General features: G+C 38.8%; 1 protein-coding gene across 7 annotated transcripts in view; it reads right to left on the reverse strand.

Annotated features, from left to right (window-relative positions):
• GSAP (gamma-secretase activating protein) overlaps positions 1-14939 on the reverse strand; it is a 112245-nt gene that overhangs the window by 70046 nt on the left and 27260 nt on the right. For all 7 annotated transcript variants that reach the window (XM_034964312.3, XM_034964310.3, XM_034964313.3 and 4 more), the window contains 6 exons: positions 12769-12857; positions 7968-8037; positions 6700-6749; positions 2684-2788; positions 2214-2273; positions 419-462 (listed from right to left, as the gene is read on the reverse strand). In XM_034964312.3, the coding sequence (XP_034820203.2) occupies positions 419-462; positions 2214-2273; positions 2684-2788; positions 6700-6749; positions 7968-8037; positions 12769-12857 (418 nt within the window). The remainder of the gene's footprint in view (positions 1-418; positions 463-2213; positions 2274-2683; positions 2789-6699; positions 6750-7967; positions 8038-12768; positions 12858-14939) is intronic.

Consider the following 14939-nt stretch of genomic DNA (forward strand, 5'->3'; position numbering starts at 1 on the left):
GGAAAACAGAAAAAAAAAAACAATTAATTCAGCTGAGCTACAAGTGGATTGACCTGTGACATCCTCTTTGATGGCAACAAAAAGGGTTTTGATGTTTGATTCTCAATGTAGCTCTCTGACCCATCGAATCCCTCTATTTAATCGCAGGGAGAAGGGTATATCCTTATACCAAAATAAATGGAGATGCACTACAGAAATAAATGGCTAAGAAAATCAATACAATTGACCTTATATGTAAAATCCTGGGTTCATGTTTGATAAAGTTGTTTATATTTGCTATGGAGAATGGGAATACAAAAAAAGATGCACACAGAATATCAAACTCTCTTTTTATCTGCATAATATAATGTATGAATAAATATAATCATTTTGCCCACAAGTATCTATAAAAATTAGTAACAACCTATGAATAACTTACTTAAATCCTGAGTTGCTTAATGATATGTCCAAGGGTACTTCAAACTGTCAAAAAAATCAAAGAAAATGAACCCAAAATGACAGAAAGTGATGACAGTTCTGTAAACCAGAGCAAGCCCAAGTAAACCAGAAAAATATTATGCTTGCCTAATAATGATATTTAGCCATCATTGTCTTCAGAGGTTATTATACTCCAAATCCATTGCATAGAAAGTCCACTGAAAATACTCTGGAATTTACATACAATCATGAGCTTGATGTTTGTTTATTTCTTAAAGGGCTAATGCTTGACAAACTTTGTCTTAGATTTGAATATCAAAAACAGGTTGTACAATAGGCCAATTGGAAGCAACCATCTTTTACAAGACATAGATGACTGAGTAAGGAAGGAAGGAAGGACTGGGTGTCTTTAGAAGGAGAGCAGAGGGCAGGAGGGGTAAGTGCAATTCTTGCAATGGCATAACAATCTGTATTAGATAGCAACATTAGTCCTACTCAAGAAGAATAGGCTGGCATGGTGGCTCACGCCTGTAATTCCAGAAATTTGGGAGGCCAAGGCAGGTGGATTGCTTGAGGCCAGAAGTTCAAGACCAGCCTGGCCAACATGGTGAAATCCCATCTCTACTAAAATATAAAAATTAGCTGGTCATGGTGACAGGTGCCTGTAATCCCAGCTACTAGGGAGGCTGAGGCAGGAGAATTGCTTGAATCCAGGAGGCAGAGGTTGCAGTGAATAGACAACATGCCACTGCACTCCAGCCAGGGCAACAGAGTGACACTCCGTCTTAAAAAAAAAAAAAAAAAAAAAAAAAAACACCATATTGTTCATCACAAAGATATTAAGAACCCTTCACCACAATTCTAATTTTTTTAATCTTTTTTTAAAAAATTCAAGTTCTTAAATTGAAATTTTCCTATTTTTAGAAGTTTTTTTTCCACTGATAGAACACAATGCTAACGTTCCAAATAGCTTTATTCGGGGTAACGCTAGATTTTGGTTAAACTATACCCTCTCATTGACTTGTCTCTTTATTCTCAAATCCACCATCCTCACAAGTCCTTTGGGTCAAATAACTTATAACCCCTTAAAGCTATCTCTTACAGACCCCATCAATTATTAGGTTGGTGCAAAAGTAACTGCAGTTCTTGCCATTACTTTTAAATGATTAGAAACCGCAATTACTTTTGCGCCAACCTGACACCTTCTACTAATCCCCACTTACACATTTTTCTTTGATGTGAAGCATTCAGTTACTGGACATTTCTGGTGTGTGTTCTTCTAATGACCTACATTAACTGGATTTGTTATAGAGTGGAAGCCTGGAGGTGGCAAGAACTAATTTTACTTGCTCATACGAGTAACTAACACAACCATCAGGAATGCTAAAGCGCTGCTTATGATAACAATTCTCTTAAAAGAGAGTAATCTATAGGCTGGGCGCAGTGGCTCATGCCTGTAATCCCAGCACTTTGGGAGGCCGAGGCAGGTGGATCACGAGGTAAGGAGATCAAGACCATCCTGGCTAATACAGTGAAGCGCTGTCTCTACAAAAAAATACAAAAAAAATTAGCTGGTCGTGGTGGCGGGTGCCTGTAGTCCTAGCTACTCAGGAGGCTGAGGCAGGAGAATGGCGTTAACCCAGGAGGCAGAGCTTGCAGTGAGCCGAGATCGCGCCACTGCACACCAGCATGTGCGACAGAGTGAGACTCCATCTCAAAAAAAAAAAAAAAGAAAAGAAAAAAAGAGAGTAATGTATCATAAACTTTCCTGTAGTGTGATCATTTTCTGGACTTACCATTAAGTTATACCTCTCATCAGCATAAAACTGGATACATTTTAAGATACTCCTTGATTTCTAAAAGAGAAAACAGAATGGCATATTAAAAAACCAGGAAAAAAAGAAAAGGAAGCAGTCAAGAAGCAAACAATAATGAAAATCTTTTCATTATGTTTAATAAAACTTCACTATTTCCATCAATGAAAATGTAATGATTAGTGAACTGCAGTAATAATAATGTCAAAATCAAATTGTTCTTATAAAAAAGAGTGCTGGGGCCAAGCACTATGGCTCATGCCTGTAATCCATGTTTTAAGAGCCTGAGGCAGGTGCATCACTTGAGCCCAGGAGTTCAAGGCTGCAGTGAGCTATGATCACACCACTGCACTCCAGCCTCAGCAAGAGAGCAAGACCCTGTCTCTAAAAAATTTAATATTTTTGTAAAAAAAAAAAAAAAAAAAAGGAGTGCCCATGAACTAGTTTTTTACCTTCAGGTCAATGTAATATAATCTCTGTTCTGACATATCCCACTGAGCCCAAACGAAATCCTCAGCTATTCTGTCTCTTGGGAGATGGCCAGAATTTTTAATCACCTAAAAATGCAAAAAAAAAAAAAAGTATGAATAACTTTTAAAGGAGAACATATCTGGAATTCATAATTATTTTCCATGTCTATCTTTATGATACATGTAAATATTTCCACAGTTCACTGTTAGAAGCTCCCCACCCCTAGTATACACAGTCTTTCCAGAAATGTTTTAAGACATCATTTCATTGCCTCCTCTTCTTCCCACGTATAATATATGATTTTATTCTTGCTCTTAGTTTAGCAGACAGGCTGAGGCTGTTGAAGACAACACCACACCTCCCACAAATCAATAGCTGCATTAATAGAAGATTCGGAACTTACTGTTCTGTACCTAACTCTCTTAAGTCAAGCCTCTGCAGACAACAGCCCTCCACTACCAAAGACAGAGGCTGTGATGCCAAGGAAAAACTCAGGCCTGACAGTGGAAAGTAGTAGGCAATGACCCCAATTTGGCCATAAACCAACCATGCAGCTTTGGGCATGCCTCTCACCTTTATGTCTTCCATGATGAGTATGATGATATTGCCCATCTCTCAGCAATACTTAACTACTCATTCTTCAAGACCTGACTTACACATTGTGTTCTACACAAAGCCTTCCCTCACATCCCCAAGATGTAGTATAATCCTCACCTGTTTTCCTATGGTGCATTGGCATGCTGCTTTGACAATTACATTTTAATTAATGCTATAAGCCTCCCCCAGTGAGTACGCACTCTTCTACAACACGTTTCTATTATCAATGCATTGACTGTTTATAGCATGTAACAGTGCTCAAGGAATGTTTGTTTGGAAGGCGGAAAATGGGCCGGGCACGGTGGCTCATGCCTGTAATCCCAGCACTTTGGGAGGCCGAGGTAGGTGGATTACCTGAGGTCAGGAGTTCAAGACCAGCCTGGCTAACATGGTGAAACCCCATCTCTACTAAAAAAATACAAAAATTAGCCAGGCATGGTGGTGCATGCCTGTAATCCCAGCTAATCGGGAGGCTGAGGCAGGAGAATCGCTTGAATCCAAGAGGCGGAGGTTACAGTGAGCCGAGATCCCACCACTGCACTCCAGCCTGGGTGACAGAGCAAGAGTCCATCTCAAAAAAAATAAAAAACAAAACAAAACAAAACAAAAAACAAAAAAAAAAAAAAACAAAGGCAGAAAATGAAATAAGGTGTGCAAGAGTAAATTTGAAATATTTGTTTACTAAGTAACAAAGTCAGAACTATGGAACATTAAAATCAGGAGATTCTAGAAACCATGCAATTCAACCCCTTAACAGGTAAGAAAACTGAGGTCCTGAGCAGTTAGATTAGGCTGCATAGTTAGTTCTGCAAGGTCTGGAATCCACGTCCTGGAATCCTCCCAGTGCCCTTTCAGTGCATCAGCTGACCTCGAAATAATTTAACAGAAGCAGTTAAGAATTAACTTTCCTCAAAATGCTTATCAAGCAAAAGTAATCTACATTGAGATAGATGAGTAAAGAATAAAGACAGGTTGGGGTAGAAGAAATGAGGAAAAAAGGAAACACCAGAATGGTCCATATTCATGCCTAAACCCTCCCTAATCCTAATAGGGATTTCTCCACCGATGGTAACTTGCAACTTGAGGGGGGCCATGTGGCATAAAGAGTTGTAAACCACTATTTCCGCTTACCGTGTCCATTATATTTAGACAAGAGGAAAGTGATGCCAGAGAAAAGATCCAAGAGGACCTGTCTGTCTCTAAACCTTGGACAATCATTTTTCTGAAATTTGTTGAGTTGGAGTAGATCTGAGAACCGTTCCAGGTAAAGGTATGTACTAACAAGAAAATGAATGTCAGATTGTGGCATACCCAGGTTCAAATCTCAGTTTTGTTCCTCTCTAGAGTCACCTCACCTCTGTGAGTCTTGGTTGCTGTCTTCTCTGTAAAAATAGGGATAAGCCTAATACCATCTCTATCATGCAGGGATGTTGCAAAGAATATGTGGAATTGCATATTCTTTGCAACATCCCTGCATGATAGAGATGGTATTATACTTATGCTGTGTGAAGCTGTCATCTAAGCCTTTAAGAATGAAGGCAGAAGTACTTCTTGGAAGAACACATGTGAATTAAGGAATGCTGAAGCTGCACCATCCTGAATGGCAGAATCTTTTCTGGGCTGCTGACAGGTGTCCCCTCCATCACTCTTCCCAGTGTGTGTGTCTGTCTGCCTCTCTCTCTCTTTTTGCTCTCAAGCCCTCTTCTAACCAGCCAGTCCCCTGTCTATGCTCACTCCCAGTTCCTGACCCCAACTTGCTTGTTTATTTCTCTCCTAAATTCTCATCACTGGCTTTGGGATTCAGCCTTGATCTTTCCTCTTGGGCTTGACCCTCTTCTGACTCCTGGCCCTCTCTGTCCTTGTGCTCCCATCCGTCTGTCCTTGTGCTCCCATCCACTTAGCCCCTGCGGGACAATGGTAGCCCAGAGCTCCAGTGACATACTTTCTCCTGGCAATTTTCCAGCCAGGCTTCTTGATTTGAGGCTTTCAATAGCTGATACACAATTGATAAATTCCATTTTCTGTTTCAATTTGTTCATTTAACTTTAAAATCTTCAGAGAAATGTTAAAATCTTCAGAGACAATTTTGATGCAGACTAAATATTGAAGAAAATCATTTTTAATATCAATAACATATTAAGATCCTATACAAATTATCAAGAAAAAGACAAGCCAGTAGAAAAACAGATAAGGATGTAACTAAACAATTTTCAAAAAAGCAAATCAAATAGCCAGTAGGCTTAGGAGAAGATGCTGAAATGCATTAATATTAAGGGAAACACAGACTAAGATAATATGCTATCAACTTAGACTCATCCAATTGGAAATTTTTTAAAAGGTAAACATACCTTTTCATGATATGAATTGAGGGAACATGTACTCTTACATTTTGCTTCTAAAACTGTCAATTGTTAGAAGTTTTTTTGGAAAGCAATCTGGAAAAATCTGTTGGAATTTATTAAATGCATGTACCCATCAAACAATCCATCCCTGAGGATTTAGCTCAAAGAAATATATGTACCAATACATAAGGCTATAGGAAAAAAAGGTTTAAGATGATTTATAATTCAAAAGCAAAAACAAAAAACTAGCAATTTAGTGAATGTCTATCCACACCAGGGACTATTATCTACTTCTAAAGAGACTGAATTGGAGCTATTCTAGTTTACTTGTAGGTAATTCCACAAAGCTGAATGAGTAAAAAATGAATAATAAACCCCTGGGTGGGTAAGAGGTGGGGGTAGGAGATTAGTATTAGTGCGGAAAAAAGTATGATACATACCAGGTTGTGAACAAAAGAGATTTTTAAAAAAGGTACATGTGGAAAACAAGCAAAAAAAATTATACTCTATGAAACCCATATATGGCATGATACATAGTATGATTGTATATATGGTATAAATATATGGTATGATCCCATGATATGCATATAGATACATATAAAAATTAGAGTAAATAACCAATTAGTTATATCTCTATTTTAGTAACCCATAGGGATACTCCTGATCTTTTTACCTGCTAAGCAAAAAGTAAACACAAAAGCAGCAGGTAAATATATGTATTATGATTCTACTTTGGTAAAAACAATTGAATCCCCACATATGTGCATCTAACCTTGCATAGGTTTGCACGAGCAAGGTAAAAGCTGTGGAAAGACACACAGGCTGTTATTAGCTACCTCAGGATACTGAGATTGAGGGTTGAGGTAGAGAAAAAGGGGATAATTAACTTCATACATATTTGTATCATTTCACACATTAAAACAGCAAGTCTATACTTCAAAAGTCATCAAATAAAGAAAACATTACATATCAATAACATTAATTTATCTTTAGCAGTCTAGTAATGTACTTCTTTTTGGGAAAAAAACTATGAAGCGAAAAGAATTTCAAATCTTTACCACTCTATTTCCATCTTCCTGGGCAACATGGATACGAAATTGTTCAATATCTTTAAAAGAAAAACAAAGAAAGATAATTTAACCTTAAGGAAATATATGAGTACTATTTTTGCCTAACTCTTGTAAAAACATTGTTATAAAAGCAATGCAGATTGAACAACTGGCCAGAAAAACAACACTATCACAAACTGTAATCTCACAACAGAGGTTCAAAAACTTTTTAAAACCCATTTTTCTCCAACCTCCCTTTACAGTTAATTTCAAGTCCTGCATTTATTCTGCTCCTCAATATCAACAATACATGAAGTATTTAGCCCTCCTGCTTCCCTGGGTTCCCTCAGCAAGTACTTGACTCCCCTATACCATCAGCGTTATATAGGGCTAACAAGGGCTTACTTAGCAGAGTTTATTCTTCAATTCCCAAATACCAAACACTTGTTTGTATGAACATACCAGATAAAAAACTCATTATACAAGACATTTTGGGGAAGCATTTTAATAGAGGTCAATTTCACATGAACAAAACCCTGAACACTAAAGACAATCTGTGTAGATGGTCTCTTTCTATCAGTAACAATTTGAATTCAGCCATATTTACCTTCTGCTGGTCCTAGTTACAAAACTGAGCAAGAGCTTAGAGACTGAACAAAGCCTTACCCCTCAAGCCTGTCCTTCCAACTATAAACTAGCAGTTTCATCTTGTAATGCAAAAGACAGCTTACTAGATAAGCTCCACCAGTAAATTCTGTCCTTCCTCTCCCTCTCTAACTTGAAATCATCATGGAAGGACATAACCTTTTATGTCCTAAACTTATTTGCCTCTACCTGAACTTGTCTAAGTTAGTAGGTCTTCTCAAGTTCTGCCATGGGATTCTTCTAGCTAATAAAATCTTCCCCTCTCTCCATCCAAGCATCTCCATATTATAGTTATCCACTATGACAGACATCCAAAAGACAGATGAACTAAAATGACAAAAATGACCTATGCAACTTTCTACAAACATTCTACCATGGGACAAAATTGCAGATCCATGTATGCAAGAGCCCATCATTCCCAGGATGAGAAAGCTGAACAGAGCCAAAGGGAACAACACTTGGGGGCCAAAGGAAAAGCCCTTCCCAAGGAATTCCAGGTCTCATATGGACATCAAAGCTTAGCAGACCCTTGGCAATGGCAGGTGGATATCTAGAAGATTCAATCATGTACCACACTAGGAGACGATATGCCATTCATGAAATTCCCGTATTCCACCTAAAGATACACTTACATTTCTCTTCTGAAATCAGTAACAGATGGTTCTCTGGAAGAGGATGACTTTCAATATGTGGGTAGAGAAACTGTAAAAAAGAAATTAATCATAATTGTAAGCAACTATCTTGCTTGAACAAGTATTTCCAAAGTTGTGCTTGATGACTGTACTATTACATACCATTGAAGAAACTGGGAATCACAGAAGAGTTTAGGGGAATCACCTGCACACACACATTGCAGGTCAAAGCAAGCAAGAAAACAGAACACTTTCAGAACCTCAGTTTTCCAGAGGGGAACTGATCTCAAATACAACACTATCTTCACTTATTTAAACAGTAAGGCTTCTCGCTGGGCACAGTGGCTCACACCTGTATCCCCAGCACTTTGGGAAGCCAAGACAGGCAGATCACTTGACCTCAGGAGTTCAAGACCAGCCTGGGCAACATGGCAAGACCGCATCTCTACAAAAAATACAAAAGATTAGCCAAGTGTGGTGGCACGTGCCTGTAGTCCCAGCTACTCAGGAGGTTGAAGTGGGAGGATCACTTGAACCCAGGAGGTTGAAGTTGGAGTGAGCCAAGATCATGCCACTATACTCTAGCCTGGGTGATAGAGCAAGACTCTGTCTAAAAATAAAGTAAAATAAAGAGTAAATTTCAAGGTTGAAGCTAATTCTAGGGATGGTACTTCCTATTTGGAATATTTGATTCTGAAACCAATCAGAAACAATGCAAACAACATTTATACAAAATGTTCTATTTCACACACACACACACACACACACACACACACACACACACACAGAGGTCGATATAGTCATGCAACTAAACCTAGTATATAATTTGAGAGCCAAGTAAATATATTCCCCACGACAACTTCCAAAGTTCCACATCCAAGAGACAAAGCACAACATAACCAGAACTTGTCAAGAAAGAACAGTGAGTCATGGTGTCACATGAGTTGAGGATTTACAAGTCTGAAAGCATAGAACGACTGTCACCAGGAAGAAAAGGCTTAAATCCACCCCATTCCTCCTTCTCTGTGCTCTCCCATATAAGCCCACCATTATGTGTCTGTTTGCAGGACAAAGTAGGCTGCCAGCAACACAAGTCCTGACCCCGTCAGCTGTGATAATGAGGAAAAATTGGTCACAGGATGACTCAAAAGGGCAATTGTAAACCAGCCATTTCATTTTGCAGCATGAAAGACCCGTGAATTTTGTTCTTTTCCTCACCCAAAACTTGAAAGTAATATAAAAGGGCACAACTTTTATGTCCCAATCTCCGAGTCATTAGTCTCACTAAACTTAGGACAATTTTTAATTATTTCCTAGTGTCCTACCTTTGCATAATATCAGATTAAAAATAGTACTAGTCAAATTTTGGAACATTTATAGTTGAGTTCCCTTTTAGAAATGAAAAGCAAAACATATGCTTCACAGCAATAAAGTCAAAATTATAAAATAGCAATGCAGAATTCAGCTACAAAAATAATACAGAACTAATTGTCTCATAATTTGTAAAATGTCACACAACAAGATACTTTGTATACCAGAGTTGAGGAAAAGCAGAGATGAATGACACCACATATAGGATGGGAGAACAAATGTTCAGTGCCTCAAAATATGGAGATATCTGCTGCTATGGAAGATGGTATGGCCTCCCGGTCTACAGAGGTGGCCAGGGCATGCCTGCTTAGGAATGTGACATGGACTGAGGTGCTGAAGAGGTATAACTGCCAACCTCTAAACCTCTGCCTGGTCTTCCTGTGACAATCAGGGAAAATGTTATTTTAAAAGTCCCGTTCAGGTAGGTGTTGTTTTTCTTTCTATTATAAGGTGGTCCTAGAGTAAGGCCTGGAAGCCAAAAGTAGACAGGATTCAGACACAGCTCTGCAAAAGCACTCAAGGTTATTTTTTTTGTATTGTAAGTAGGATTCTATGCAGATTATATTTACTTTGAAAAATTTATCTTCACAAATATGGAGCTAGACTTAGAATGAATATTGGTCTTTGGAGGTCTGTAGTCTCGGTGTGTAGAGGGTGTGTAATTACCCACTGGAACTATCTTGAAGACACACCTTGTGCTGGAAGGAAACACTCAAAGGGTCCCGGATTGGGATCCAAGCCCCACCTGCCACTGTCCTGCTGAAGCTCCTCTGTGTAGGTTGTCAAGACTACACATGCAGAGTTAGGGAAATGTGCTGCTGGAGATCACCATGGATGTTTTTGTAAGAAAAAGGAAATTGATCCCAGGGCAAGACCAACTCAATGGACAGTAGATGTCATTTCTCTAGAGGCAGGAGGGAGAAGGCGGGGATTTGCCACTGGGGTTTGAAGGAGTTTCTCTCTCCAGAGGCAGAGACATGGGGGCAGAAGGCAGGGCTAGGGACTGAGATGGGTCCACAGAATTAGTACAAGTTTTACTTTATTTGGGTTGGGACTTTTCCTTTGGCCTATAGATGCTGTCCTGTTCCACGTACTTCTAACTTTTTTTTTTTTTTTTTTTTGAGATGGAGTTTCGCTCTGTTGCCCAGGCTGGAGTGCAATGGCACGATCTTGGCTCACTGCAACCTCTGCCTCCCAGGTTCAAGCAATTCTCCCACCTCAGCCACCCAAGTAGATGGGATTACAGTAGCACACCACCACGCCCAGCTAATTTTTATATTTTTAGTAGAGATGGGGTTTTGCCACGTTGGCCAGGCTGGTCTCAAACTCCTGAGCTCAGGCAATCTACCCTCCTTGGCCTCCTAAAGTGCTAGGATTATAGGCATGAGCCACTGCGCCCAGCCACTTTTAACTTTTTTAAACTGAGTTCACATAACATAAAATTTACCATTTTAACCACTTTAATATATACAATTTTTGGTAGATTTTAATATATTCGCAATGTATACAACCACTTGCTTTTAAAAACTTTTCCCCTTTCTATGCTCCAATTCCCTTTAGTTACCCCAATCCTTCAGTCATGTCTCTACCATCTATATGGCCCTAACAAGATGCTAAGGAAGCCAAAGAACAGACCAGAAAAGGGAAGTGTGCTCTGTCCCCAGCCTCCCCACACTGATGACAGTGTAGATGGAGTAGCTTCCTGAGGGTAGGAGAATGCAGCTTGGGAGCTTCAGGCCAGGCCATATCTGGAATTGAGGAGCGACCACAGTGCTGTCAGGAGTGGCGGGGAAATGCGCAGCTGAAAGGACTGGCTGACAGGGGAGGACCCTGGGAAGAGAAAGACAACCCTCTCCCCTAACCCACTGGAATAGGGAGGCCCATAGGGTGGAGGCTGGTAGTAGCTTGGGGGACAAAAAGGCAGATACTTTGAGTGGTGCAAATTGACTCTGGCTAGACCAAAAGAAATGATATTTTGACCCTGTAACAAAATGTGAAATTAGGCGAAAGGAAATTATGCTGTAGCACTGTGTGAACACACACAGTTGATTCAAATTATTTGCAGTAGTTATGTTCTGTAAAGTCACCACAAATGTCGTATGCTGAATACTGAACCATTGTTTCTAGGGAAAATACAAAGGGAGTTGATCATAACCCCTGAAAGACACAATCCCAAATGCCATAATCCTAAATATTGAAATCCCAAAAGATCAAAATCCCAAAAATATAATTCTGGAAGAAAATAATTTTAAAAGTTATTTAAAAGATGTATTGACATTTTTAAAAGAAGACTTATCTGAGAAGCAAAACACAAAAGAACACTTCATAGTCCACTTTATACAATAAAATAGGCAATAATAACATACACAGTTTTGAAAGTATAGACACTCGTGTATACTAACTATCCTGTGATCATGGCTTTTGGGACTTTAGACTTTTGACCTTTCAGGATTTCAACATTCAGGATTATGGTGTTCAGGATTGTCTTTTGGGATTATGATCCAAACCCAAACAAGGATAAATTCTTGGAAGCCTCTAGTCACAGCATGTTTGTCAACAGATCAGTATATAACTTTGTTTTGTGTGTTTCTATTTAAAGACACTCCCTAACCTCATGGCCAACAGCATAGTAACTCATGCCTGAATGAAGCTTATCTGAAACACATATTTTCTCCCTAAGGCATCTGACAGCCTTCTTGCACTTAGAACACTAGACGGTGCCTCAGCGCTATTCCTGGAAGCCGTTTAAACTGTGAAATCGCCAGGAAGAAGCACAAAAATTGAAAGATGGAACTAGGCCATGAAAACAACTGTCATTTTAGTATGAGAGCTAAAGCAAAAAAGGCAGGGCATCGCCGTGTTCAACCTCAATTGCGAATGTCCATGTTGGGTGACAAATTCTTTCACCACTCAGCATGTATCTGCAAATAACTGACCAAGTACTATAAGTGTTTAATTTAGGGGTTACAAATAAATTTTAGGAGTAGCAGAATATGCAAATATGGAATCTGCAAATAATGAGGAATGACTATATCTATGCCACCTACATTATACATGCAGTTTCTGCATCAACTCATGAAGTTGATAAATTCAGGGATTAAGCCATTTAATCATACATACTTAATCTGTCAACCATGCAAATACATTATATTGACCATTTTAAAGCTTACCTTAAATGTGTTTTAATATTTGATATTTTATCATGAGAAAATATTACATTACTAAGAAACAAACAGAGTTGGTGGAGCTAGCTTCGAGTTCTTAATTTCCATGCTTGCAAAGAAAGAGCGGATACTTCCAGCCATAGTAGTCTACAAGACTGTTCTGAGGATTAAATATGATAGAGTGAAAGTACTTTGTAAACCCCAATTCTTCTAGGCTGCACACCTTTTGATTAATGAGGTAAGTGATAAATGGTATGCTTACTTACCTGAACCCAAATATAGCTATCCACAGCCTTTAGAACCTTCACATTGTTAACAGGGTGGATTTCAACCAACAAAGTCAAGCACTTTGATCCTACAGAGAAAAGAAGGCTTTTAGTAACGAAGATTATAATATCACACATTATTTTTTCCAAAGCAAGGAGTAAGAACAATTTCCGGTAAATCCTACTACAGTGACTATAAACTAATAAAACAATTCTACCACCATCCTAAAGTCCTGTGAGGAGACTGAAACTATAAATCTGTTCCCAGTTCTACTCTCTAGGATGTGTGGTGGCTCCAGGACCCCAAAAGAGCAATCAGCCCAGCAAAGGACCTGCCTTCCACACCCTCAGGAGCCCTGAAGAAGCTGCATTTTATTATGAAAACCACAGGATACTCAAGAAATGCAAATGTGAAAAGGGAAGTCTTTGAACAGCCCTGGAAACAACAGTAGATACAAGGGAGACAAATTTCAGGTTATAAGAATTCTGCATTTACAGAAAAGCATCACATTTAAAACACAAGTGGCTTCTGAATTCAAAGATCACTGTATATTACTTTGCACTCTCACCAGCAACATATAAGAGGGCCTAACGGGTTTCTAATGGATATCATTTTTCCCAATTATCACAATTCTATGATTTGCAAAAGCAGACATGTCTGAACTTTCTGAAAATATAAATATGCTAACTATTGTATTAGCTATTCTACCGGGGGAAAAAAAGGTGATTTTCTTAAAGTTTGACTTTAAAGTTTGACTTTGACACTTCTACAAATTCAACAGAGACACAGAAAAGATCTCAAGGGAGAAATCAATGTACACGGAGTGAAGAAGTTGTTTGTACTCACTCCATGCCATTTTTAGCATAGCTCCACAAGCCCTCTAGGCTTTTAAGTCTAAACAAACACAGTGTGATTCTCTGTCACTCCAATTCGGCAGCACAATGGCAAATATTGTTTGTGTAAGAAAATAAAAAGATTTCTGATACATGAACATGTTAAGGCTGACAGTATCTATCATTAGGACACAGGCTGGGTTTCCCTCGGGGACAGTGGTATAGCACTGATAATGACCCACTTACTTCTTCAGTGTCATATCTGAGCAAATGCCATAAAATACAGCAATCAAGAGGAAGTCCATGGACACGGGCTTCCCCGCATGGAGTTACCAAAGATATCTAAATTTAGGTCAAGGTTCCCCTTCCCCCAAGATTACACCGTAGAAAAGAAGGACTGGCCTTGTATTTGAGCTTTTACTGAGACTCTAATATGATCCAGTGTCTCTCAGTGACTTCACTGTGAAAAATAATATACAAAATTTGGGGATGGCACAGAAGCGTGGAATTAAATCAGTGTTAGTTTTCAATATTTAAGAAAGCAACCTGAGAGCACTGCTTTATTTTTTGAAAAAAGCAAAGAACGTAAAACAATTTCTGAGCTATGTCCTAACAACTGGAAGGTCTGGATCTATCTATAAACATGCCTTTTAAATATTACTTGAAAAAGACAGTAAGTGAGTTATACTGAATCATATAATATACATACTACAGAACAAATGGAAATCCAATGTTTGGTAAATGGGTGCTTGTGGCTTAGGATGAAAATCTTAGTGACAGGATCTTACAACCAAGGGTATGGATGAGTTACTTTGGGAATCTGCTTGATGACTCAAAAAATGGCTCCAGGAATACGAAAGACGTTGGTGTTAAAGATATTTGTGAAGAAAAATAGAATAGAAATGCTCTGTTGAGAGGTGAGTATGTGGGGGGGAAAATGAATTTTTCTTATTGTTATCTTAAATGTGTATGACTAAATTAGTATATTAAATAGCACGAACTGACTTTTTTTGACCTAAAAGTATGTGTGTGTGTATATATGTATATTTTTTGACCTAAAAGTATGTGTGTGTGTATATATTTTTTTTGTTTTGTTTTGTTTTTTACAAGACTGAGTCTCACTATGTCACCCAGGCTAGAGTGCAGTGGCACAATCTCGGCTCACTGTAACCTCCGCCTCCTGGGTTCAAGCAATTCTCCTGCTTCAGCCTCCTGAGTAGCTGGGGTTATAGGCACCCGCCACCACACTAGGCTAATTTTTTTTGCATTTTTAGTAGAGATGGGGTTTCACCATGTGCCAGGCCAAAAGTTTATGTATTTTAACTTGGAGGGGGGAG

The sequence above is a fragment of the Pan paniscus genome, chromosome 6, assembly GCF_029289425.2.
Source record: "Pan paniscus chromosome 6, NHGRI_mPanPan1-v2.0_pri, whole genome shotgun sequence".
In the NCBI taxonomy this organism is placed as follows: domain Eukaryota; kingdom Metazoa; phylum Chordata; class Mammalia; order Primates; family Hominidae; genus Pan; species Pan paniscus.